General features: G+C 43.5%; 1 protein-coding gene across 1 annotated transcript in view; it reads right to left on the bottom strand.

Moving 5' to 3' along the window:
• The window catches only part of UMODL1 (uromodulin like 1), a 50364-nt gene extending 26361 nt beyond the window's left edge, over positions 1 to 24003 (bottom strand). The window contains exons 1-8 of the mRNA XM_053932831.1: positions 23916 to 24003; positions 18554 to 18796; positions 11064 to 11170; positions 9678 to 9870; positions 8708 to 8848; positions 6295 to 6549; positions 4774 to 4886; positions 2036 to 2255 (exon numbers count right to left, since the gene is read on the bottom strand). Of these exons, the coding sequence (XP_053788806.1) occupies positions 2036 to 2255; positions 4774 to 4886; positions 6295 to 6549; positions 8708 to 8848; positions 9678 to 9870; positions 11064 to 11170; positions 18554 to 18796; positions 23916 to 24003 (1360 nt within the window). The remainder of the gene's footprint in view (positions 1 to 2035; positions 2256 to 4773; positions 4887 to 6294; positions 6550 to 8707; positions 8849 to 9677; positions 9871 to 11063; positions 11171 to 18553; positions 18797 to 23915) is intronic.
• Positions 24004 to 25463: the final 1460 nt, after the last annotated feature.

Raw genomic sequence — 25463 nt, 5'->3', positions numbered from 1 at the left:
TACATTCACTGCCTCCATTGTCTCTGAGGGTTTCCTTTCTCCTCACTTAGCACGGCTTTTTAAGCAAATTCCTTCACCTCTGATGGCCACATTCAATCATGCATCGGGTCAAAACGCTGGCACTGACTGGCGCATCACTTGTGCAGCTCCACACACACACACTGCACTATTTTCCTCTACAAACTATCACATCTCAGCCAAGGTCTACTCTGAGCTCTCCTTCTGCACTCTTGGCACCTCTCTGGCCCTTCACATTTGGCACTTCCCTACACACACCTCAACCAACAGTCCTAGTCCAAAAATTATTAAAATGCCACCTTTGTGTTCAGTCTGGTTGCCTATTATACACCTGTAAGGGGTACATGCAAACGGCAAAAATCTGTGAAATTCCTTGCCAAATGATGTTGCAGATGCTAAAGATTTATCTGGTTTGATGGGAGAGATTCATGGGGCATAAACAAACCCAAAGAAATCCCTCTGGAGTCAGGGAGTTTTGGAGATGAAAACAATTGTTGGCTAAGGGATTATTTGTGGGAAGTGATGCCTTCTCCAGGAATTGGCTCCTGGCTGATCCTGAGGCTGGGACATTGTGCTAGAAGGATCTTGGGCCTGACTCAGCACTCCCTTCTCCCTCTCCTCTCCATGCCCCACAAAACAGATTTTATTGTCTCTATTAATCGTGGCAATAAACTTAATAATTTATGGATCTTCAAAGAGATCTGGTCCACTCCCTTCAGTTGTGCTGTCCCTTCTGACTTCTCCTCCCTGCTTTTCCTAGTTGAATGGATTGTCACTAAAGCAAGCACAAAGCCTGGTGCTGGCCAGGCTGCAGGGAGGATCCATGAGACAGAGTTTGGGTGGGTTTATTGCCAAAGGTCATGTCCTGGGGCTCTCCAGGGTCAGGAAGGAAAACACCCCGTTATACAAATCCTTCCTTCAGGTGTTTCACTCCTTATTTTCCACTTAGGAAACTCATGTTGAAGAAACTCTTCTTTGGGTGGAGCTAAGAAATAAACCCCTTCTCTCAGCCCATAAGGAGGAGTGGAGGTGTTGGCTGTGCCCCTGGATAAGTGTGGTGCTACTGGAAGCCACCTGGTTTTCTGCAGCTGAAGTGACAGTCCAGAGCCATCACCTAAAGTGACAGTCCAGAGCCATCACCTTATTCTTCCTCTTGGTCCCAGGATCAATAACATTTACAAAATATTTTGGCATACATCAGCATCTTGCAATTCAGTCTCAGCTGCCACTGTGGTATTTGTAGGCTTCAAGTGCAATTTGTCTCCTGTTTTTTTCCTGTCCTGTTCTCCTTAACCTGCATGTGTTCTGCAACTCCAAAGGGAGTTTTTCCTGCTCAGAAAGGCTCAACACACCAAGAGAGAAGAATAACCCATTCTATTGGCTTTGGCAACTTTCTGAACTCTGCTGTCTCTGCCAGCTGGGAAACCTGAGGACAGAACTTAGTCCTTTGAAGATAAAAGTGGTGATTACTGAAGATCAAACAAAGGCCTGGCTTAATATAAATTCCATGCATGCTTCTTCAGTCCTATTCACAATAAGGACATTTGGGAATTCCTCTGGCTGGGTTTCTAGAGGGAAGATGTTAGATTTCTTAATCCTTGTCCCAAATACAGTCCCCCTATCTTGGAGCACAAAACTGTCTAGAGGCAGTTCTGGGATCACAGATATTCCACAGTAATCCTGTCTGCCATTCAGCTCGAGAAAGATATGGCAAACTTCCAGCTGGGGACAGAGAGAAGAGGGAGGAAAATGAATAGGGAAACCAAGGGCTCCACTTGGGTTAACCACAGTGAGGAGAAGCAGTGCCTGCAGGTACCTGGGGACAGCCAGTGCTCCTTTGTCTGTCCCTTCTGGGCTTATGGATAAAACCCCTGGAAGAATTCTCACATCATGGTTTTCTCTCCAACAAACCACATCCTTTCTTTCTCTATTTTGTGTAGAATATTGATGATACTGCACGTGATCAAAACACAAACGCTGCTTTCTTCTTTGAAAAAAAAATAATAACAAAAATTACCTCCTACTGCAGCGTTTTGCTGATCCACCACAAGCACAGAGCCATTGTGCAGGGAGGAAAGCACTGGGGCAAATGTGGAGGCATCCACTGGAAACTCGGGATCCTGCACGGTGATTCTGAGCCTCACAATGATGCTTCCTGCTGCCAGGGATTCAATCTGCACTTTCAGCTTCCCAGATTTGTACAAGGCAGAAATGTTGGGTGGAAATGAATTTTCAAGCTGAGCAAAGGGAGAGAAGCATTGACAATTACGGAGCCAACAGGTACCTCTATAAATATTTATATAAGTACAACATAGAAGATGCTGGAAAAAGAAAAGTTCCAGAGTGTTTCAAAAATCCTATTTTTCAGAGATTACTGTGGCACAAAGTAATGCAAGTCTCCTTGGTGCAACCCTGCTGAGAAGGACTTGGGGGTGCTGGTGGATGAGAGGCTGGGCATGCCCTGGCCATGTGCACTGGGACCCAGAAACCCTCTGTGTGCTGGGCTTCACCAAAATCAGCGTGGGCAGCAGGAGAGGGGAGAATTCTGCCCCTCTGCCCCCTTCAGGTGAGACCCCACCTGCAGAGCTGCCTCCAGCCCTGGGGCCCAGCACAGGAAGGATGAGGAGCTGCTGGAGCCAGACCAGAGGAGGCAGCAGGATCAGAGCAGCTCTGCTGTAGGAAATGCTGAGAGAATTGGGATTGTTCAGCCTCCAAAGCAGGAGGCTCTGGGGAGACTTAATTGTGACCTTCCAGTACCTGAAGGGAACTTACTGGAAAGATGAGGCAAGACTATTTAGAAGGGCCTGGAGTGACAGGACAAGGGGGAATGACTTCAAACTGACAGAGAGTAGGGTTAGATTAGATATTAGGAGAAACTTCTTTACGCTGAGGGTGGTGAAGCCCTGGCACAGGTTGCCCAGAGAAGCTGTGGATGCCCCATCATTGGATGTGTCCAAGGCCAGGTTGGACAGGGTTCTGAGCAATTTGGTCAGGTGGAAGAAGTCCCTGCCTATGCCAGGGGTTTGGGACTGGGTGATCTTCAGGGCCTCTTCCAACCCAAACCGTTCTGTGATTATATAATTCTATGATAGCTTTGAAAACTGTATCCATCTGACCACTGGTCTTATAAAGCAAGTTCCAAATTTTGGCTCAAGGGAGCAGAATTCCCCCTGGCCCTGTTTGCCTGCACCAGAGCTGAGCTGTCCTGGTAAATGCATGCAGCAGAGCCTTGATGTTATCTCTCTATGTCACATACATATTTTGTTTCATTTACAAGTGTGGGCATGGCTTTAGTTCCCAGGGAGCATTTGAAACTCGCCAGTTCAAGCTCAGCCTGAGTCCAATAATAAAGAAATCTCAGGATGAGAGCCAAGAAAAATGGAGGTGGATAACTTCAAAAAACGTGTTTGAGACAGCCCAGCTTCAAGGCAGCATCACAATTACATCATGGTTAATTACCAAACCAGTGAGCAGTCAACTTTAACTGAACAAATGGCATTGCTCTGAACACTGAAGCTGGCACACTGCTGTCAATATTTGAGCTGTGCAGGAGCTGGCAGTTTCACCTTACATGTCTAGTAGGCAGCTCCTTGCTTGAGCCTTTTGTTCCTGCATACACCTCAAATTGTGCCTTTGAGCACGAATCCAGAGCCATAAATCAGCACAGTTTTGCTTCCATTCAGTCAGAGCTTGCTCAAAAAGATTCCTACAAACAAGCTGTGTAGCTGGTCTAAGCTCACATCAGGGTAGAGAGGCAAGAAAAGGAAGAGAGAAGAAATGAGAGGGGAATGTTGTGCTCACAAACACCCAAGGAGGCAGAAGCAACACAGATGGGCAATGCTCCTTTTTCTTCCCATCCTGATGAAGCCAATCAGGTCTGCATTAATCTCAGAAAGGACTCACTCACCAAAATCTTCCTACACAGCAAAAGTGAACAATTTGCAACTGTGGGAAACAAAGCCATGTGAGGAGGTTTAACTAGTAATTTCTGTTGGGCAAATGCCTCTTCTCTGCTGCCCTTGTATGTATAGCTCCATTATTGTTTTGGGTTTTTCTCTTGCATTTAAATTCACACGTGGTTACGAGTCACCCTTGGTTTTGGGGAAGCCTTGTGTTGGGTGGAGATCCCAATTCCTCTGTATGGGCCCTGTTCTGTGCAGCAAAACTGTAGGAGATTGCTCCATCTGAAACCTCCCCCTTTTTTGGGAAGCTCAGAGCTGCCACCAGACTTCATGACTCAAGTTTTGTTTCTGGCTGATTACACCTGACTGTGGACAGTGACCACGTGTGCAGACAAGGAATGGGGCTGGAGAAGAAAGCCTGATCCAGATACTTTCCCTGAAAGAAGAAAGAGAGCAGGCAGAGAACTATTTATTTGAGAGGAGTAAGACGTTTATTGAGCAGACTGTGCTGAAATGAATGCCAGGAATGCCATTTCAATAATTCATTTAAAAGCCTCAAGTTAATTTACTGTGTGTTTATTGCCAAATTAAAGATCCAAGGAAAGGAGCCCCTGTTGCATGCCTGCATTTCTAATTCCTTCACTCTTCTGCAAGGGAAAATTCTCACTGGCTTCATTGCTAACAAGGCCAAGGGCTTGATCTAGTGTGTTGTAATTAAAAAGAAAGGTCACAGGAAATAGTATGCTGATTTTGAAGGAATACTTCATCCAGGCATAAAATCCTCTATTACATTAAATAAATTTTACATTGAAAAAAAAAAAAAAAGTATTACACAGAGATATAGTCATTTTACCTCTGTAAGCAACAGCCTTGAAAATTCCTCATATGCTGAGCTGCTGGAATTATGGAAATCATCAGTGAAGTTGTAGTTGAGAATCCTCATTGTAACATCAAATATCTTGGCCTCTGTAAAGCACAACATTAAAACACACTGACAAAGTAGGAAAGGATTCAGTTAAAATTTATGTATCTGGACCAAAATCTCAGCTGATGGAAGAAAGGAGGACAAGATTGAGAGATTTTGGTATTAAATCAAGAAAATAAATCCAACAGTCTCCTACAAGCTTCTGATTCATTGAGAAGATGCACTTAAATCAGGTCTAAAGAGATATTTTGGTGCCTAATTGCAACTGCATGAGAACTGGGTGTACACATACCTGGGTCTGGCCCTATGTAACTCCTGCCTTGAAGCTGCACCCAGGGTTGAATCGCCCATGGGCTCATCTCTGGCCCACCAGTCACAGTTTTTATTTATTTCTTTTTCTGATTTTGATAGTGGGGATAGTAAATATGTTCTTAAACTTAAAATACAACAAAAAGTTGTGCATTCCCCTTGTGTGTGCGGTGAGCCCTGACAGATACTGTACAGAGCACAGGAGCCAAAACCAAGAGCCAAGGAATCTCTAACTGCTTTATCCTGTATAAACACTCCCAGGCTGTTACTCCTTGGACTGATCCTTGGAAAACTTTTCTTTTTCTCAAGGGCTCCAACTTCATACTCTGAAGTTCAGCTCTCTGTTTTCATAACCACTAGACCTCCTCCTATCCCTCCACAAAGAGAGTAATTTCCTTCTGACCCAAACTGGAGTCATCCCTCATCTCATCAAAGGGAAAGCTCTTAGGGATAAACATGAACAGCAGCATTCCCAGTGTGGTCAGTAATAAAGAGTTCACTGCCTGCTCTTTGAAAAAAAAGGGGAAAGATTTATTTCTTTATTTGCATGGAGGCTTAGGAAATAATTTAAGACTAGAGAAAAAACAAAATTATGTTTGATCAACACACTAGGGCCTCAGGAAGCTCCCACCACCAGTTAATTGAACATAACTGGGCAGGTAGTCTGCAGCTTTCTTACTCAGTCCTTGTCATTCTCTTTAATCCTTTATTCAGCAGAATCTGCCCTTCCTCTGGGCACTCTTGTTAGCTCAGCTGAGCCCTTGACAAACCAGTTGCCTGGATTTCCCTCTGGCCACAGCCATCAACCAGGGAAAAATGAGGCCTGCTGGGAGATGGGTGGCAGAAAGCAGTGCCAGGCATCAAAGAAATAAATTTTTAGAACAGAATCATAGCTTAGCCTGATATCTGTAATAGTCTAATCAGCTCCAGCACTGCTTTATCAAGTAAGGCCAAAGTTCTGCTGCCTGATATTCTGGGTTGGATTAATGCTGGAGTAGATGAGATAAAAAGTGCTGAAGAAGTTTCAGTGAGGACCAAAGGGTCATTACTGAACTTCAAGTGAGTGGGGATGGAAGGAGGAGAAGGGAGAAGACAGAGCTCCATTATATTATATATATGTATTTCAAAGTGTTTCTTTACCTGTTTTAACATTTTGACGGGAGATAATGGTTTTTCCACAAGTTTCATAGCTGATCTCTACTGAATACATCACACCTGCTTCCAGGTGAGACACATTCATTTGCATTTCCTCTGTCTCCAGGTTTTGCACAGTTTCATTGCCCTTGGCCACACGGACTTGGAAAGTGTGGTTCAGAGTGGAACTGACAAGCCAGGACATTTCAAAGCTGTTGCTGGTAACGCTGAGGATTTGATGGTTTGTAACTGCAGAGGGATCTGTTGCAAGAAAACAGCAGCAAGAGTTGGCACAGAAAAAGCAACATTTTACTTTTAATGCCTTCTGCTGTTCTAAATCCACTACAGACAAGCACTCTGACAGTCAATAGGGTCAGGATAGAATCTGCCCCTCTCACACCAGCAGATGCCCTCATCCATGAACCATCCCACTAGAGTGACTGATTTAGTGCTTAACATTTTTATTTCCTTTTACTATATGCATTTATATTGAATCGTAGAATCACAGAACAGTTTGGGCTAAAGATCCCTAAAGATCATCCAGTTCCACCCCCTGCCATGGGCAGGGACACCTTCCACTAGACCAGGCTGCTCAGAGCCCTGTCCAGCCTGGCCCTGACCACTGCCAGGGATGAGGCAGCCACAATCCCTCTGGACAACCTAATCTCCTCCAAATCTCTAGTCACATAAATAATCAGCTACAGGTGCAAGCAACAGGAATAAATTTGGAAGAGTGACTCTGGGTGCTCTACATGTGTTGACACCTGTTTTGCCTCCTGTCACTTTAATCATCAAAATGTACCCATTCAGGCAAAGGTTGCCTGGATTTATCCTGGAAAACCTCCCAGCCCCCAGCTAACAGAGGCTGGGGGAGAGTGGCGTCATTCCACTCTAGTCCAGTGCCATCATTGTCATCTCAATGGGAAAAGACAGGGCCCTTCAGAGAGGATTCCTGTCCTGGGAGGAGGAGGAGGTGTTTAAACTGGTAGGATGAGTTGCCCTGCAGCAGAGCCAGTCTGTCTGGTGAGAGAGAGAGAGAGGAGCCCAAACAAGACACCTCTGCTGGAGAGAGCTGGGGCCAGGAGAGATGAGCATCACACCCCATGCTAACCCAGAGACCACGGCATGCTGCTGCCACAGCTTCAAGTCTTTCATGCTAATGGTTAGGCTAAGGAGAAAAGGTTGTTTTCAGAAATTGTTTCAAGAGAACACAATTGTTTCCAGCTCTCTGAGCCAGGTGGCTGCCAAACACCCCCAAAGCCACTCCCCACTGTGCTAGAGGGGCCTCAATTTAATTCCTCTGGCTTCAGCTTCGATCAGAAGTTGTGGATGAAGATCAAGAATACCCAGCCTGTCTCTCTGAACTCTCAAAGAACAGCTTAAATCTATTTCCTCCCACAGAAGAACAGGGTGCTGTTAAAAGGATTGTAGTAACTCTTGCCTGAAAGGGCTGGATCACCCATATAAACACAAATCTACTGAGATTTGTTCCCATCACAAATCAAGAAAACATTTATTAAAATACAAGGTTACTTACAGCACCCAGCATCTGTAAATTGGTTGGTTATGGACAAAAGACTTGATTTCCTTAGAGAAGGAGAGCTACTGCCAGTGTTAACAGCATTTACTGAACTTGGAGTAGATACTACAATGCCTAGGGGAAAATTGTATTATCAAAGTTAGAGTATGTCTAAGAAAATTAATCCAAAATTATACCATTCAGGTTTTCCACATGAAAAGCAGCAGTAGAAGTAATATAAATAGAAAATAAAAAAGTTATCATATCACAAAAGCATAAAATAGTACATTATCTTAATTTTTGAGATTAAGGGATTGTAAAATTGTTTTCTAATTAAAGCATCGAATCTGCAAGCAGCTATTCATCTCATTATCTCAAAGCCTATTAGCAGGCCCATTGATGTCTGTGGGCTGTAAGTATATTTTGCTGAACTGGTACCACAAGGAATTATTTCAGCCAGTGCCAAACTCCAGCTGCTTGCAGCAGAGAGCTCAGCAGCAGTGCAGGAGCTGAAGGTGGGATCATACATCCACCGAGTCTGGGCTGCAGTCAAAACAGGAAAAAAGAAAATGGTAGAAATAATGCCACTAATTGTTCCTCAAGAGGCTGGGGAGCTGCACTGACAACAAGTGACTTGCTCTGAGAAGCAGCAGGGTCTGAAGCTTTAGCTTTTGGCAGATGAGTGAGGACAGCTCAGGGTGAAATAGAGGAAACACAAGGGACTGTGAAATAAATACTCTGCATCAGAAACAGGTAACAGGTTTATGTGGCGTTTTCTCCCACCAGGAGGAGAAGGGACACTCATGCTCCAGAAATTCCTGCAGGTGACTCCTGCAAAGGAGCACTAAGTCCTGCAGGAACATCCTCAGCACTTCCCAGGGTGAGACCTACATTTCTTACCTTCCTTCCTTGGGCTCAGCCAGTGAGGGATGACAGTGGCATGTTCATGCTGAGGGTGGCAGCTGTAATAACCCTCCAGGTTTACACAGCTGCTTTTCTCAGGGCAAGCATTGAATTCAGCATAGGAGCATTCATTGACATCTAGGAAGAACAATAGACCTTGCACAGATATTGGGAGCAGCATCAAAATTGATCTGCACTGTGTGTAGACCAGGCTCTGGCTATGATAAATTCAGTGTAAATGTGCAGTAATGCTGTTAAAGCCATTCTGGATGTTACCACCCTAACACTTTTTACCCCAATTCTTTGGAATTAGAGGACAATTAGGAGCAGCTCCTCCTTACACCTGTAGGATGCCATCCAAACCTGAGATGTCAGCACAGGAGGAAGGAGGACTACCCAGTGATTTCACTGAAAACAGTAAAAAACCTGAGTAAACTGAGTAAACACAGAATAAGAAAAATGTGTTTCTGGAGTGAAAACGTTCAACTGCAGAGCAATAAGTAGCTTGACATAATTTTAAATGAATATATTGAAATGTTTATATAACATTTAAAAAGTATGTAGTAATATGCTATAGTAATTAACAGACTATAAATGTGACTTGTTTCATACAAGCTACTGGAAGTAACATGGCAACAGAATATATCTGCTTCCCAAGAAAACAGGATTTTTAAGAGCCTGTTTAATTCAACTAATGATTGTGCTACAAATGTGCACATATTTGCTTTTTCATCTGAAAAATGTGTTACTGGGAGAAAATAAATTTGAGGGTTCAGAAGCGTTCCCTTCCAAACTATTCACTCCAAAATAATCATTAACTCTCCATCCTATACCAGAAAGGTCAGGTTTGCAAAGTTTGCAAGATCCTCTGTGCTATCTTTGAAAGCAAATTAACGGTTCTATAAACGAGATCCCAAGTGAAGAGGGACGAAAGCCCCTAAAATGTGACAGGATTACAGTCAGTGACCTTGCACTTGTGTGTCAATCACTTCATACACGCGCTTCACCATGGCCTTCAGGGAGGAGGAAACCTCTGCCAGAGGAGCTGGGTGGTGCGTGCCCAGGAGAAGCTGGGAGGCCACTGTCCCAGCGTAGATGTCCCCACGGTTACTCTGGATGTGGTGCACAGAGGCTTTCAGGGGCTGCAATGCACCAGTGATCTGGAAAACAGGGCAGCAAACACCGGAGCACCTCGGTCATTTCCCAGCACATGAATTATGCAGTGGTTATTATCGTAATCTGAGTGTAGAAGGAAATTCAGAAACCATGGCAAAGTGGTTTAGGCCTGTATTTATGCAAGGTGAGTTCTTATTTTCACATTTCACAACCGATTTATGTCACAGAAATGGCACGCTCAGGGGGATGTGGACCTGATCTCAAAATGCTTTGGCAGAAGGAGTAACCCAGGAAGAGGTGGGAAAAGTCCTGCTTTGCAAAGTCTCCATGGATTACAATAAATCACACAGGCCACTACAATTCACCTGCAATAAAGCTGTCCAAGACTTCTTGTTTTGAACAGCTAAATGGGCTGCTGGCAAAGGGAATAGAAAGGAAAAGAGGAAAAGCAATGCACTCAGGATGAAGGGTGGGATTAAGAGAGACCCCAGAGAGACCAAGCCATCCCAACTGAGAGTCAGGAATGAGAGAAGGGATTTGCTGGTGGGCTGAGCATTGAGAGGCAGTGGAACAAACAGCAGGACGCTCTGAGTAGCAGCTCATTGAACAGCTTCACCTCAACTCCCCATTTCCCGAGTGTTTCACTTTCACATTGCTTGTTTTAGACCAAGATGTAAAAGCCTTGGTGGATCCTTGCCCCTGCTCCCTACTACACAGCAACAGGACCAGGGTTTCTTGTTTTTTTAGGATATGAGAAGGGGAAATTAGATAGGAAAAATTACATGCCTGCTGTTGTTATCATTTCCATTCTCCTGCCCATCCGTGCCAGCAGATTATGGCAGATAGGTTTGTCTTGGAAAGGCTTAACTTAAAATTCCATATCAGAAAACATCATGCTTTGAAGGTCTTGAAGTCTGGTCCCAGCCCGTCATAGGCCCAAAACTGAACTGAGACAGAGCTGAAGCAAGCACTACTTAAGCTGGAAAACCCCCTTTATTTCAGTAGGTCTTTCAATTGCCCTTGGAAGAGAACAGAAACTTTTGCTAAAGAAGCTGATAAATCAATGTTACTTGAATTGTTTAAGGATGCAGCTGACATTCAGTAATCAGAAATACAGAAATAATCAGAAATAGGGCTAAAAAAAAATCAATCTGGCAGAACAAAGGGGCAGCAAAGAGTGGCCCCTGAGTAACAGAATCACGGGCACAACGAGGGAAGAGTTTGTTTCTGTACATACCATGGAGTGCAAGAGGCGGGAATGATTCAGAAGGTGGGAATCCACCCGGGTTAATTCATTAAAATCCATTTTCACGAGCACTGTCACGTTGTACCAGAACATCCTCCCTGCAGCATAGGAAATAAAACAGCCAAGTCATCTGGGGTCTGGTGCTGCAGAAGGCGACAGAGCTTCAGGGAGGCTCTGAGCAAACAAAGCAAGATTTCACTTGGCAAAGGTGAGGGCCAGCTAGGGCCTCGTTTGCCATATGCCACAGGCAGAGGAGCCAGGGAAGGTTTGCTGGACCCACAGCACCCACACACCACTCAGTGCTCACAGGCATAGTAAAAGTGGCCCCCAACATCTGGGAAGAATGATGTTTGAACTCTAATGATTTTAGAAGGTTAATTATTATATTATATTATATTATATTATATTATATTATATTATATTATATTATATTATATTATATTATATTATATTATATTATATTATCTAGAACTATTATTAACTAGTTATATCACTAATAAGAAAAACTTGTGGCTCTCTGCTGAGAGTCTTGACACAGTTGTGGATTTAATTGGTTAATGAATTTAAGCAACTATTACTAGAATTTAATCAAGTGATCACCTTGGGTAAACAATCTCTACACTATATTCTACATGGGCACAAACAGGGAGTAGTGAATGAGATAAGAATTGTTTTGATTCTCTTTTCTCTGCTTCTCTCACAGCTTCTCTCAAGAGAAATCCTGAGAAACCTAAGTGTCTCTCTGTTCAGAGGGCATGTGAATACCACACACGGGTGCAAGCACTGAAGCTGAATCTCCTGGAATCCATCCAAGGCACATTCCCATATTTGTTTCAGGAAGAGCTATGGTAACAGTTTTCCTGCCCACTCCCACCCTCAGGAGGGAAAATTAAGGATATTTCTATTAGAAGCAGTTGAATTTATCAGTAACATACCCTCTGGCATGGGATCCACACAGCCGGCTCCTTTGGATGAGCTGCAGCATTTTTTCAGCCCTGGACACTGAGTATCGAACGTGCAAGGATAATCAAATGTTTCCATATCCTTCACTGGACAAATACCAGGTCTTGAGGCAAATACACTGGATCTATTGAGTGCTAAGTAACAAAAACATTTCTGAGAACAAACATACAGAAAGTTGTTTCCATAAAATTGTGATATTTAACTTATACCAAACACCTCCTCCTCAGTTTAGAAGTGTGTCTGTTCTGAGTTTTTAATGGGAAGAAAACAGCAGCCTAAAATGCCATTATTTCATTTCAATCTCAGATCTTTCTCTTGTCCATGACATTTCTGTTAGAGAAATTTTGAGTTTCTAACTTTCCATTAATAATTATGGATGGATGGGCTCATAGGTAAGTTCCTAAATGTGGAGACACTGAGAAACAGAAAATATGCCTGATATCAGCTGTGACTAATCCAAATAATAGAGAATGATCAAAGAAAGCAGGTACTGTGTAAGATAGAAATTGAGAACTTTCATTTAACATTTTGCGGCACAAATTTAACCTTAGTTGCAGTAATTCTGTTCCAGCTGGCCACTCCAGGAGGTTGGTAGCCCACGCCAGAGAGCCCTGCAGAGAGGGTAGCTGAGGCAGGAGGTTGCTGCTTCCCAAGCCAAGGGCAGACAGTGGTTCTGGGTCAGTGCCAGCACAAAATCTCTTCTAGGGAGGAAGAGAGAAAATATTTCCAAGCCCTACAAACTCACTTCTTTACCCACACTCTCAAACACAGCTCCATGTAATGCTCAGCTCTGGTCTTTCCAAGCAACCTGGAAGAAATCTCTTTTCAATTCATTTTGCACCTCCAGGTTTTTGATCCTTTACTGAGCAATTGAAGTCAGCCAGGAGAAAAATGAACCTGATTGCTGCAATAGAAACAGTTGTGGTGCAGGAAAACCACATTTGACGTAATAAAGCCTACACCAAGTGAAAAGTCCACAGCAAACTATAAATCTATTCTGAACAGTCAGTTCTGTGGGTTTACAATTTCTGTTATCCCACAGCTCTGGATGAGAGTAAATGTGAGGTTTCTGAGAGGCAGGAGGGGATATTGAATCTAGCATTTTTGGTCTCTGCCAAGTGACCTTCTTAGCCAGGGAAATGATCTTGATTAACCAAGATTTAACCTGAATCTGCATAACTTGCTGCCACATGCATGTTCCAGGTCCTCCTCTCTTTGGGGCTGGCATTCCACAGGTGGTTTCCCCAAACAGGTCCTTTCCCTAGAAATATCCCTCTTGATTTTCAAAGCCACATTCAGGTGTGATACAGCCTTGGTGGCCCTTAGCTGAATCTCACACACATTCCCAGCCTCAAGTGATTGCTCCTTCTCAGCCTCCTGTGCAGGGAGCTAAGCAGCCTCTCACACTGGATTTTGCACAAACATGAGCACCAAGGGATTTCCCTCTGTTAGAAAATTCCCTATTCACCAGTGCTCCTTACTGCTCAAACCAGGTGGATCCTGGTCAGCTGGACCCAGGCATGGAAATTCCTCCAGCTCTGAGATTCAGGTGCAGTTCAAACAGGTTTGAGGTTCAAAGCAGTTTTTTTTCCCACCTGTGTCTCTCTTTTTTTTTTTTTTTTTTTTTTTGGTGTGTTCAACTGCAGTGTAAATGGTTTAATGAGTCACATGCAATGTCAGAAAACACTATTGAATCCTGGCTGGGTGCCACAGTAGCCATTTATCTGAAATCAAAAGGTCATCTTTTTCAGATCAGCGGAAACAGAGATGGATTCACTTCACATTTCTGCCTAATTATACCAGATGCACTTTGGAAATTCAATTTATGCTCTCCCCTTCAATCATGCTGGGGACAGTCACCTACCAAGCAAGCAGTGAGGAGCAAACCAGCCAACTCCTGTGTCACTTGGATGAAGTACAGGCTTTTCTCCTCTGTTATTTACATAAATGTATGGAAGCAGAACTGCAGCTTAGCAACCAAAGGTCACTTGCCAGCCTGCCTCTGGACAGCTGCTGGATCAGCTGTGACTGCAGGATGGGGCATCTCCCAGGAGATTGATGCTGAGGGACAACATTAGCTCAGCCATAACCCCCTTCCCCTCCCTCCTTCCCTCTGGAAGGGGTGGTTCCTTCCAGAGGGTGTGGTGGAGCCAGGGACCAGCACCCTGCATTTGTCTCAGGTATCAGAAAGTGGAGACAAATCTATGAAATTACAGAAGCTCCTGGGAAAATCTGTTCCAAAGGCAGGCTGGCAGTTTTCATCACACAGCCCTGGGGTTGGGGTCCTTGAACATTGGTAGGCTTTACTTGCTCAGGTGGATGTTTTCCATCCTGATTGCCTCTCCAGGGGTTCAATTGGGATTTGTGCTGATCCAGCATCTGACAAATATTTAACACCCTTCCTGGGTGGTCCTTTTGCCTTAGAGAGGAGAAGGCTGAGGAGGATGTGATCAAGGTTTACAAAATCCCAAAGGCAGGGGGCAAGGTGAAGGCAGAGCTGGTTTTCACCAGAGCCACAGTAATAAAATGGATGAAAGAACTCACTTCTTTACCCAAACAGGAGGGAACTTCTGCAATTTGTCAGCACAGGGGGTGTGGAGACAGACAGCTTCAGAGGACTCAAAAAGGGACAAGGCAATTCCCAGACAGGATTCCCATCTGCAGACACCGTGGGGAACAGGCAGGGATGCTGATAATCCCATTTCTGCAGCTGCTGGGGGCACACAAGGGACACAAACTGCAGGGCAGCAGGAGCCACCTGCTTCTGGGTGAAGTCCAACAGGACATTCTGGCACCTTCTCACCCCAGGCTGATGCTGCAGTGCTGCCCACATGTGACACCACTGTCCCCTGGCTTTCCTGTGACAGCCGAGCACAGGGACAGCTGTGGCCAGCTCCTGCAGCTCTGGTTCCAGCCAGCATGGGAACATCTGCATGCCAGCTCTGGAAGGTCCCAGCCCTGCTGAGGAGCTGCTTGGACACCTACAATGAGCCTTTTTTTTTACTTTTTTGTTGTTTTTCTGAAAACCTTCGGAAGTTGTGCACACAAGGCACGCTGATTGAAGCCTGACTTTAACATTGCAAATCAAGTGCTCTCAAGAATTAAAGTTGTCTTGGACCTTATTTCAAGGTATTTTTGTATATGTGTGCTTAAAAACCAGCCTTCATCGTGTGCTGATGCACTCTTTGCCTCCCTAGCTGGGGATCAGGCAGGGTTAGATGGCAGATAAGGAGCTCTCTGGTTTCATCTTATGCTGGAAAGTGGGCGGCAAGCCAGCCACCAGGAGAAATAACCATAGCAGCCACTCAGGCAGCTGGAAACAAGCCTGGAGAGCTGGATCCTATCTCTACCTAAAAGACAAGATGCTGGGAGAAGTTTTGTATGGTGAAACAACCTTCAGGGTTTCACAGGTCCATGAGCTTGACCTGCAGCCCTGTGCCCCAACCGTACAAGTTGTTCAAAGCAGCACTAAGTACCATGAAAATCAGAATAAATTCATGAAAAAGTTAAAACTGCACCCAAGGTGTCTGAAGGCAGGTCTGAAACCAACACAGAATGGTTTGATCTCAGTTTCTCTGCAGCTCAGTTGCCCATCTGTGAACGACACAGAAGCTCCCTGGCTTCCCACAGCTTTTTTGAAGACAAATTGCTGCCTGTGAATCCTCCAGGATTCACCTTCAGAGGTGATAAACAATTCTCTACTCAGTGAGAGGCTGAGCAGAGCACTGAATGTGGAGGTCAGGATGGCACATTCTGGTGAGCTCCTCAGAGGGGCTCCATCATCCCTGGGCACTGGGAAATGTGGTCCTTGGGGCACCACAGAGCTGGATCAAGTAATCAAAAGAGTTCACTGATCTGCATGCGTGGGCAAAAAGAGAGAAAACAAAGGTTGTTTTATTTAATTCTACCTTAAGAATTAATTCCAGCACTTCCTAACTTTTAGATATTTAACTTTCCAGCTGTTATTTAAAAATGACAAAGTCATTTGTGTGTGCACCTGTAACACTCTCCTGATGGACAGACACACATCTAGTGAGAACTACCAGAGCAACTTAACCAGTGATCTAGAGTAAGGAAATCATAAAAGCAGGGCCTGCCATATCCCAGGCTGGGGTAATTGCTTCCTTCTAGGAAGAGAAGGTGAGGAGTGGCCAGGAACAGGTTGCTGTGAAAGCTCATGGAGACCTTTCCACTCCTGGCAGGATGGAGAGCACGCCAGCATGGATAACGTCAAGAACAAAATAACAGCACTTCACAGTGTGCTGTGCAGTAATTTCTGCAGTTCCAGTTTCTCTTCTCATCATTTATTTAAGACTGTGTCTAGACAGTGCATTACCATTCACAGAATTTATGACTAATACCCTGAAAAGCAAAGAATAATGTAAACATGGAAATCACCTAGAAGCCATACAAATCCTTAAATGGTTTTAAATATTCCCAAGTTAACTTTTACAGGAAAACGTGTCAGGGTGACCACAGTATTTCATGGACAAACTTGCCCAGAGTGCCCATCAACAACATGGCAAGGGCAGGGTGGAAATTCTGCAGCTAAGCTTTACAAGAGATTTACAGATTTGTTCACGTTGGATGAAACAGAATCATCAACAGCTCTCAAAGCCTAAAATATCCCTAGAGATGCTTTTAGGATTCTCTAAAGAGACAGAATTATAGTGGGAAAAAAATATTCCGAGTGTTACCAAGATGTTTTTTTTTTTCCACACAAGAAGATGGTCTTGATTTTCAGAGGTTCAGCAACACCTGAATTTCTTGTGCAAACAGTGACAACCACGGTGACTTTTCCACATTTAGCTGGCACAGCTCTTTCCTTGTACTACAGAATTAAAAAGCCATTTTCTCTGATTGCCTCTCAAGTCTTGCCATTTGATACTTACAGACAAGCATGTATGCACATGTCTGTATATCCAAAAGACTTCACTGAAGTAACTTTTCAACCATAATTAGATGTATTGGAGATTTTCCCCAGCATGGAACTGATGCTTGAAAAGTAGAGATGATCAGCAGCAGATCCTTTGCCTGTCTGACAAATCTGCTTGGGCACACAGCAACCTGCAGCTCAAATTCTGCTTTGCTGGGACTCCACAACAGCCATGGAGCCAAACAATAGCAGTAAATTAGGAATTATGCTTTAATTTCTCTTCTCTAACAAATAATTTTAGGAACAAGTAAAACACATTGACCATTTTTGTATTCCTGTCCTTCTGTTAAAATCCTGCTAGACACAATATTCTACCTGTGACTGTGGAGAAAATGCCTGGGGGAAAAAAAAAATGTTTGGAAGTTCTTTTTCCAGTGTTCTGAAGCAACTTAAATGTGGGATGAGCACATTGTTCTTGACAGATCCCATGACAGGACAAATGGCTCATCCCCCCTCATGCCACTGTTACATGATCTGGTGCAGAAGCAGGTTTGGGGACATTCCCACACATCTGAGTCACCCAAGTCTTATGACCCAAAACAAGGGCCAGGGCTGCAACAGGACCTTTCCTTTCAATCTGCTGTTCCTGTGTGTGGTTATGTAAATGCCCAGGCCCACACTGAAAAGTGGACATAGGGAAAATGCAATGTCATACTGAAAACAGGAGACAAAACTATGTTCTGCAGAACTTTTCTGGATGACAGAACAGTTCAGTGCTGCTTTAGATAATTCAAGATGCCTGCTCAGCTTAAAAGCATCTAAATTTATCCATTGGAAAAAGAAAGTTCCTTTTCCCCAAGGAATCCCTTCCAATTATATATCAAGTTGTGATAAAACTGGGAATTTCTGATTGACAACTGGTAACCCTGATGTGGGAAGGGGAAAAGCTTCCACCTTGAGACACAGGTGGTTGAGTCTTCCTGAGTAGAGTCTTATTAACACTCAGATGTTAGATCAGATCCACCAAAAAGTTCACCAATTCTCAGACCTCCCACACAGTCACAGGTAACCAAGGAAGTCCTAAGAAAATAGCTCCTAGTCTAGTTTTGGTTGGAAAGCATCTGGTATCAAGTTGCCCTGAGGTCACAGGTTGTTTTAAATTTGAACCAAAATTGGGTTTGCATTCTGGGAACAGACCCTGCTCCACATCAAAGGAAATGTTATTCCAAGTGCATCCTGAATTACTTTGGAGGAGAAAGCTCCTGGTGTAAATGCAGGCAGGCTCAGAGCAGGCACAGCACCAGACAGTGAATTGTTGCTCTTGGCCAGGGATATTGGCCTGAACCTGGACAGGTAATGAGCCCTTGGAGGGCCAACAAGCAGGTGCCTTCCTCAGGCTCCCCTGGAAGTTTAGTGAATTTGTGACTAGAGGTGGCAAAGAGCAAGAATCAGGAGCTTTAATCTGCTATGTCTACTCCTTGCCATGTTGGACAAAGTTTACTGTACATTATTTTAAACTCATTTATTTCAGTGAATAGGAACTATGGCCCAGAACTGAATTAAGCCTTTACACATCTCAGCTGAAGTGAATCTTCTTCCATAAGAAGCATTTATTTCCTCTCTTAATCTGACTAAAACTTACCTAGAGAGCAGTAGAGTCCGACTTGTTCATATCCTTCACAGCAATCTGTGAGAGTGATGGTTTCAGGGACTTCAAGGCTGTGAAACTCTGTTCTGTAGTGTGTCTGGGGACACACCATCCACGGGATCCACCCTCCACAGGATGTGTTCTTCTCATAGGACTTTTGGTAGGCAACCATTTTAAACACACTTTTGGTCAGGGTGTAGTTGCACAGATGGTACCCTAGCAAAGAGAGGCCTTTTTCTAGGAAACAGAAAAGAAAGGGATCAGCATTAACTTGTCACCCTGCTGGTTTTTGGCTTCCTTTTCTATCTCTGTCAAGGTCGGGATTGAAGGCACTTGATAGTTCACGTTCAGACTCAGGTGTTTATTGTTTCTTATCAATGTTACAGCCTCACAGCAGTGAGTTCTGCAGTCCTTCATTAGCAAGGCACAAAATGGCCAACTATCGCTTGTTACAAGGTCTTTTAAGGCTAAACTATCCAATTAAGAAATGACACCTAAATTATTTTAATTTTTAACTGATCCCTCGAAGTCCGCAGTATGGACTTTTCTGTACAATTACAAAATACCACCCAAACCCGTGAAGAAGAAGGAAGAGAAGGTGAAGAAGAAGGAAGAGAAGATAAAGAATAACCTGCCTCCACCCTAAAACCTCCATCTTGCTTCATATGTATTTCTACATTCTAGAACCCCAAACTCTAATTTTTCCACCCTGTGATATTACACACTTCTAACCAACTACACACCCGTAATCCCAGTCCTATTAATCAATTTTGGATGCCTGTTCCATGGCCTCAGGTCAAATGCAGTGTTCTCCAGGGAGTCAGAGCCTGTCTGTACAGAAAGTCTAAAATTCTCAGCATCCAGAACTCCAACTTCACCCCAGAGCAGAAGTTCCCTGCAGTATCCAGTGGAAAACAGTGTTATAAGAAAACAGTGACAGAACCAACACAGATGAATGATTTCCAGGAAGGCTGACATTGGGAAGAACATAGCTTCAAAAAAAAGAATTGGTAGTGACTGCTTGTCATAGGCATCACTTTGGTCATGAAAGGATGAAGATTGGCTGAAAATTTAAAGGGTTCTCGGTGCCTTCAGGTGCAAGGCAGAAAAAGGGCAATTTAACTCAAGTTAATATTAAAGAAATTTACATATGTTAATATAAATTAACAGTAGAGCACAATAGCCACTTCCAGGGCAGAGTCATCCAAGTAATTTAAAAGCACACTCCAGCCTCCTGCTGCCAAAGCCTTCATCACTCCCCACTGACTATGAAGGGAACAAAGGGTGAGGAACTCATGGGCAGATGAGTCACAGTAGATGTCTGGAATAAGACATCCTTCAGACATCACCCTAGGCTAAAACTGGGTACTCATACATCACTGGGAAGCACTTCCAGGTAGCTGACACAAAAGGTATTCCTGGAGATCCTGCACTGCCTCTCTGCATTTGTAGCAGGCCTTGTTGATCAGCCACTGGAAACCTGCAGTGGTTCATTGACTTTGAGAACAAACAAAGTCAGTGATAAGGTCATTAACTGCATCATTTCACACAGGTCTGGGGATGGGACTCAGCTTCCAGAGTTCTGAAACCATTTCTGATGAGGAGTGAACTTGTTAGGTGCTTTACTTAAAACTGAAATACTGCAGCAGAGATAGGGGAAAAAACCCAACACCAAACAGAAAGAAACCCCAACAACAGCAACAAAAGCAGATGGAGTTTAAGAATTAGCAGTAAGCAACCCACAGACATGTCACAGACATCAGGCTGGCTCCTAATGAGATGTTACAGAAGCCAGAGGGGCTGAGTCACCCTGTGTCCCATTTGGGAAACAGATCGGATGGAATTAAAATGCCTGTATCATCCTCTAACCAAAGCAGAAGAAACTTTAATAAGGATAAATATGAATTAGCTGCAGAGATTCAAATATAGCAGGACTGTTTTGTTTTGGTTTGTTTTTTTTTTTTTTTTCTGAGAGCTCTGAGGGCACCAGGGTCAGCCAACAGAAGCTAACACAATATACACAACAGGCATACAATTAAAACATTTACAGCTAATTTTATTTGTACAATTTATCTTCTGCTTGAAAACATGAAACATGTTAAAAATACTGCAAGAAGGAAAAGAAAAAAAAATGTTAGGCTTTTAGGAATCCTGTGCTTTTATCACAGCTAAACAAAAGACATTTGTGCAATTTGAGCAGGACTAGGAAAAGAGTTTTGGAGAGGAAGATCCATTTGCAGTGCAGGGACAGTCCAGAAGAAAACATGGAACAGACCTGGTGTCTAGAAATGGCCTTTGGAAGCCCAGCCCTGCTCTGCCTCACTCATCTGTGCCTTCCTCCTGCAGCAAAAGGCAGAGCTGATGCCAGGCTGTGCTCCAGGGAGTGCCTGTGAGAGCCAGAGAGCTCCCAGCAGGCTCCAGGCACTCCGGGCTGCTGCTTGGAGCAGGTCAGCAGGAAAATATTGAGAGTGGAAACCCCACTCCCTGCTTCTTCCTCCCGGCCAGCCTCCAGCAGGACACCTCTGTGGCTGCTCCCTGAGGCTCTGGGGACAGTGGCTGAGGTCTCCACACCCCTGAGAGGCACCAGGCTGCTCTTTGTCCCTAAGCAGGGAGTGGAAGGAGCTGCTCAGGAGGGACAGGAAGACACCCAGCCTGGCTCAAAGCCTGGCTCAAGCCCAGACCCTGCCTAAGCCAGGAGAGGAGCCCCAAGGCTGGGATGGAGTTCTGACCAGGACATGGCTGTGCAGGAGGAAAGGGAAGTAGAGGCAAGGCAGAGAAATCAGTTATCCTGTAACTTTAGGATAACTCTCTGGGACAATGGGACAGGAAAATAAACATGGGTTCTGGAGCAGGAATCAGAGATCAGGGGCTGCTTTTTATTCAATATGTTTGATCCATTAACACCACACAAGTGCCTGACAAGAAGCAGGCAGCTGTCATTGCATTTTGGAAAGTATTCCCTTGCCATGTGCTAAGACTGCTCCAAGAATACCTTTCTCTGCAAATGCTTCTAAGCATGTAGGTGTGGGGGGAAAAAAATCTTGCTTCAGCTTTTTTATTTATTTTTGTTTTTTTGTTTTTGTTTTTTTTTTTTTTTTTTTTAATTTGTATGCAACCTGGATGGCTAAATAACCAGAGAGGAACAGAATTAATATTTAAATAATTTGGTTATAGCCTTTCTCTGGAGAAAGTGCACAAACATCTGTTGTGACCAGAGAAGGAGGCAGGAGCAGGACAAATATTGTTCTATGAAAACGAGAAACTCCTACATTAAGGAATCAAATTGTTATAGTATAAAATCAGGTTTGAGGGGAGTAGGGCAGGTAAGAAGCAAGAGCTCAGCTTTGTTCCTCCTCCCCATGATCCCTCCTTTTCTCCACAGCTCACATAAAGCCTGGCAAGAGCAAAGCAGGGACTGGAAGGAAAAAACTGAGTAAGGAGAGCTCTGAGGATTCGTGTTGTCCATGCAGAGCTGAGGCTGCAGCACTGGAAAGCTAAAAATTCCAGTGTCAGCTGAGCTGGCTTAGTCTCTACAACAATGTGCAACATAAATACAGGTATGAAACTGAGAATAAGATGGTGTAGAATTAGAGACAGTTTATAATTGGAAGCTACAGCTGTCAGAGCAGATATGAAGTCATATTTCATACTTAAACATTGATACTAGGTATATATATATATATATATATATATATATATATATATATACACACACACACTAGGTATAGAATGAAGCTGCCAAAGCCTAAAGAGAAGCTCTGAGATGAGGCTGTGGTGGTACAAGAAGATGCCCTCAGTGCAAGAAGTTGGACTGAAGGTGTCAGGGAAAGGTGCAGCACCACCAACCTCTGCCCCACCCATCACTTCCAGACTGTTCAAAACAAGCTTTGACACTCACAGAGTTCAATTATTTTGCTGAGAGCAGTTTGCTGCTGAGCAATGTGGCTTGGATCAATTTGGGCTCTTTAGCAAATTGGCTTTCTGTTCTCATTACTCCCATCTATGGGGTTATGGCACAATCAAATGGAATTAAAATGCACTGGCTGTTTTCAGCGACTCAAAGCTGAAGTCAATGGCACAGAAGACTTGCCATTAGTATGGACATGTTATGCCTATTATTTCTGGATTTTAGAATTTTGTCTCAGAAGCCACCAGCTTTCAGCACCATCAGGGAAAATATCAGGGTTTTTTTGGTTTTTTTTTTTTTTAATGTTAAGCAAGAGCATAAGCAATTAAAGCAAACCCTTTATTAATAGGAACAAATACTGAGAGGAAAGCCTGAGAGCAAAGGCTGCACAGGAACAGGCTCCTTGGAACTCGAGGTTAAACCCAGATCAGAACTGAAAGCATGACCAAAAAACAGTAATAAAAAAATTCTTCATAGCATTTATGCCACAGACAGAGCTGCAGTTCTGGAAACTTCACCAGTCAGGTGTCATGGGAGCCACTGTGACCTGGGATCTGCCACATCTTTTCTCACTGGAGAGCAGTAAAACTGAAAGATAAGCCCATTTCTTGTCTTGACATAACCTTAAAAAAAAACCTGTTGGAACTGGTTCATGGAGGGCAGATTCAAGCTCAGTTTTGAAATGCAAATGCTCCAAAATATTAAAAAAAAAAAGGAACATGGACTCGATTTTTCTACAAATTCCAAATTTTAAAGTCAACACCATTTACTTTAAATGGCACTGGGATGGGAGTTCTATTGGCCCTAATCTCTGCAAACCTCTTTTCAGCTGTGGTTTTGACAGAATAACAGAAAAGTTTGCAAGATTCTAAGAAATATGGTTTATATTTAATTGAGACTCACAAAACCACTTAAGTAAAGAAAAGCATTGAAGAGCAGTCAAAAATCATTATATTTTCCCATTCAAATGAATCAAACCAGAAATGAAGAGTAAATTAGGGGTTCATTTAGCAGTTACAGTTGGGTTAGGGCTTTTCAAAATTACAGCCCATAGCACAGATGAAATTTAAGCATGTCTTTCACAGCTTCATCTTACCCATCCCCAGGAATTTGCCAAGCACATTTCCTGCTAATGCTTATTTTAAGGACAATTTTCATAAAAATTTGCACAATACTGAAGAGAAAGCAGAAATTCTCCTTGTTCATTTCTGGCACAAAGGAAATGACAAGGATTTTGCCTGGGGATGAAAGACTGGGGACAAAGCTTACATTTTTGCTTAGTTAGATTTTCTCTGCTCAATTATCGACAGAGGATTCTTAAATGGTCACTGGGACATTGCCAGTTCTCCAGAGAGTGGTCACCTTGGCTGGTTTATTTCAAAGAAATATTATTTATTTCTATCCGACATCCAAAGTGAGCTGTCCTCTGGCCAGGTTTGCATCACTCACCTGTAATTTCATCTCCCCTTCCCTGCCGTGTGGCTGCCCAGAAGATGAGAACAGAAATAAGAGTAATCCTGGCCACTGCAGGGGCCATCCTGGATAAATCTTTCTTATTCCTTTGTTTCCAAGGTGGCAGAGCTTGGCTGTCCTCACACGTAGGCTTTTGGATTAGGGGAAAAGATGCTCTGGGTTTATTCCTTTTGCAGGGAGGTGATAACTGCTGGCAACAGAAACAAAGATGGTCCACTGGGAATTTTGCTGGTTCTCTCTCCATTGTGTTCTCTCCGGGGAATTTACCTCTTCTGCCTGTTCTACTTGGCTCCCCTGGCCTAACTTTGAGAAAAAATGCATTTTAAAACTGCTGGCTTAGTCCCTGTTTATCCTTCAGAGCACTTACTCCCTCTCACCCCTTAAACCCTCAACATCTGGGAGCCAGACTTACACACCTCAAGTACCAGGTATAAACATCTTGAATTCAGTTCCTGTCCACACATCAGGTGGTACTATTTGGAAGGTCTTTAATTCTGTACCTTGAAAGCAAACTAAGAGCTAAAGTAAATCTCTATGTGAATGTTTATTCCTGAGTTTAAGCTGTTTGCCCAGGTGCTGTCACTGTGCTCCTCATTTCACTGCAATTCCAGCATCCCCTAAGACAGAGCAACGCCAGGCAATCAAGAGCCTTGTTAAGGAGGGTGGGAATCAGGTCTGAGAAACCAAAAATATATTTTTTTTCCCCATTGTCTAAATAATCAAGGCACATTCCCAAGATAGATGTGCCTCCAGCTTTACAGCACATGACAGTAACTTCAGTGCAATGTCACTTGGCTCAGGCAAAGACAAGGAGCGAACACAGGAGGATATTTTATGAGGAGCTGACACTAAAGGATGGAAAATCACAGGTACAGCTCTTGGAGCTGAGTCAATATGTTCAGAGAAGCACTTAAATATGCATCACAGTGTTGCAGACAGTTTCATGTGGGTGAAAGGGATCTGGAACCACAGACCCTCTCATTTGTGTATGTTCAGGTAGCAGAGCTGAGGCCTGGAGTAGCATTGAGGCACTTGTGAGCTGTTCTTCTGGCTTGGAAAATCAAATATCAAGCTCATCACGGGGAAAAGAAAATGAAAAGTAAGGAAAACAAAGGAAAATTAAAGCTTTCCCAGGAAAAAAAAAAAAAAAAAAAGAAAATCAGTATTGTAAAATGGTTCAATAAATTTTTTTTAAAAAATAGAAAAAGAATTGATGTGGCAACATTTTTCCTCTAAGGAGAATGTGCACCTTAGTACCAGGATGTCTTGCCAGGCTGTATCCACAGATGCACCACTTACATCTCCCACCAGGAAGCCACTGGCTGTAGGCTGGGCAGGGGATGCCATCAGACTTAAAAACCCCACTAATAAACAAATAATCATAAGAAAGAGGATGTAAATCAGTGAAATTCAATGTTCAAATATAAATATTTCTCTTCATGATCTGTATTTTTTTTTGAGCTATCTAAATGTTCAAGCAAAACACCTTGGTTTAAATTTTTTGTCCAGCACTGACAAAAACCA

This window comes from Vidua chalybeata, chromosome 2 (genome assembly GCF_026979565.1).
Source record: "Vidua chalybeata isolate OUT-0048 chromosome 2, bVidCha1 merged haplotype, whole genome shotgun sequence".
Taxonomy (NCBI): Eukaryota; Metazoa; Chordata; class Aves; order Passeriformes; family Viduidae; genus Vidua; species Vidua chalybeata.
This window is presented reverse-complemented; position numbering and strand designations above follow the sequence as displayed.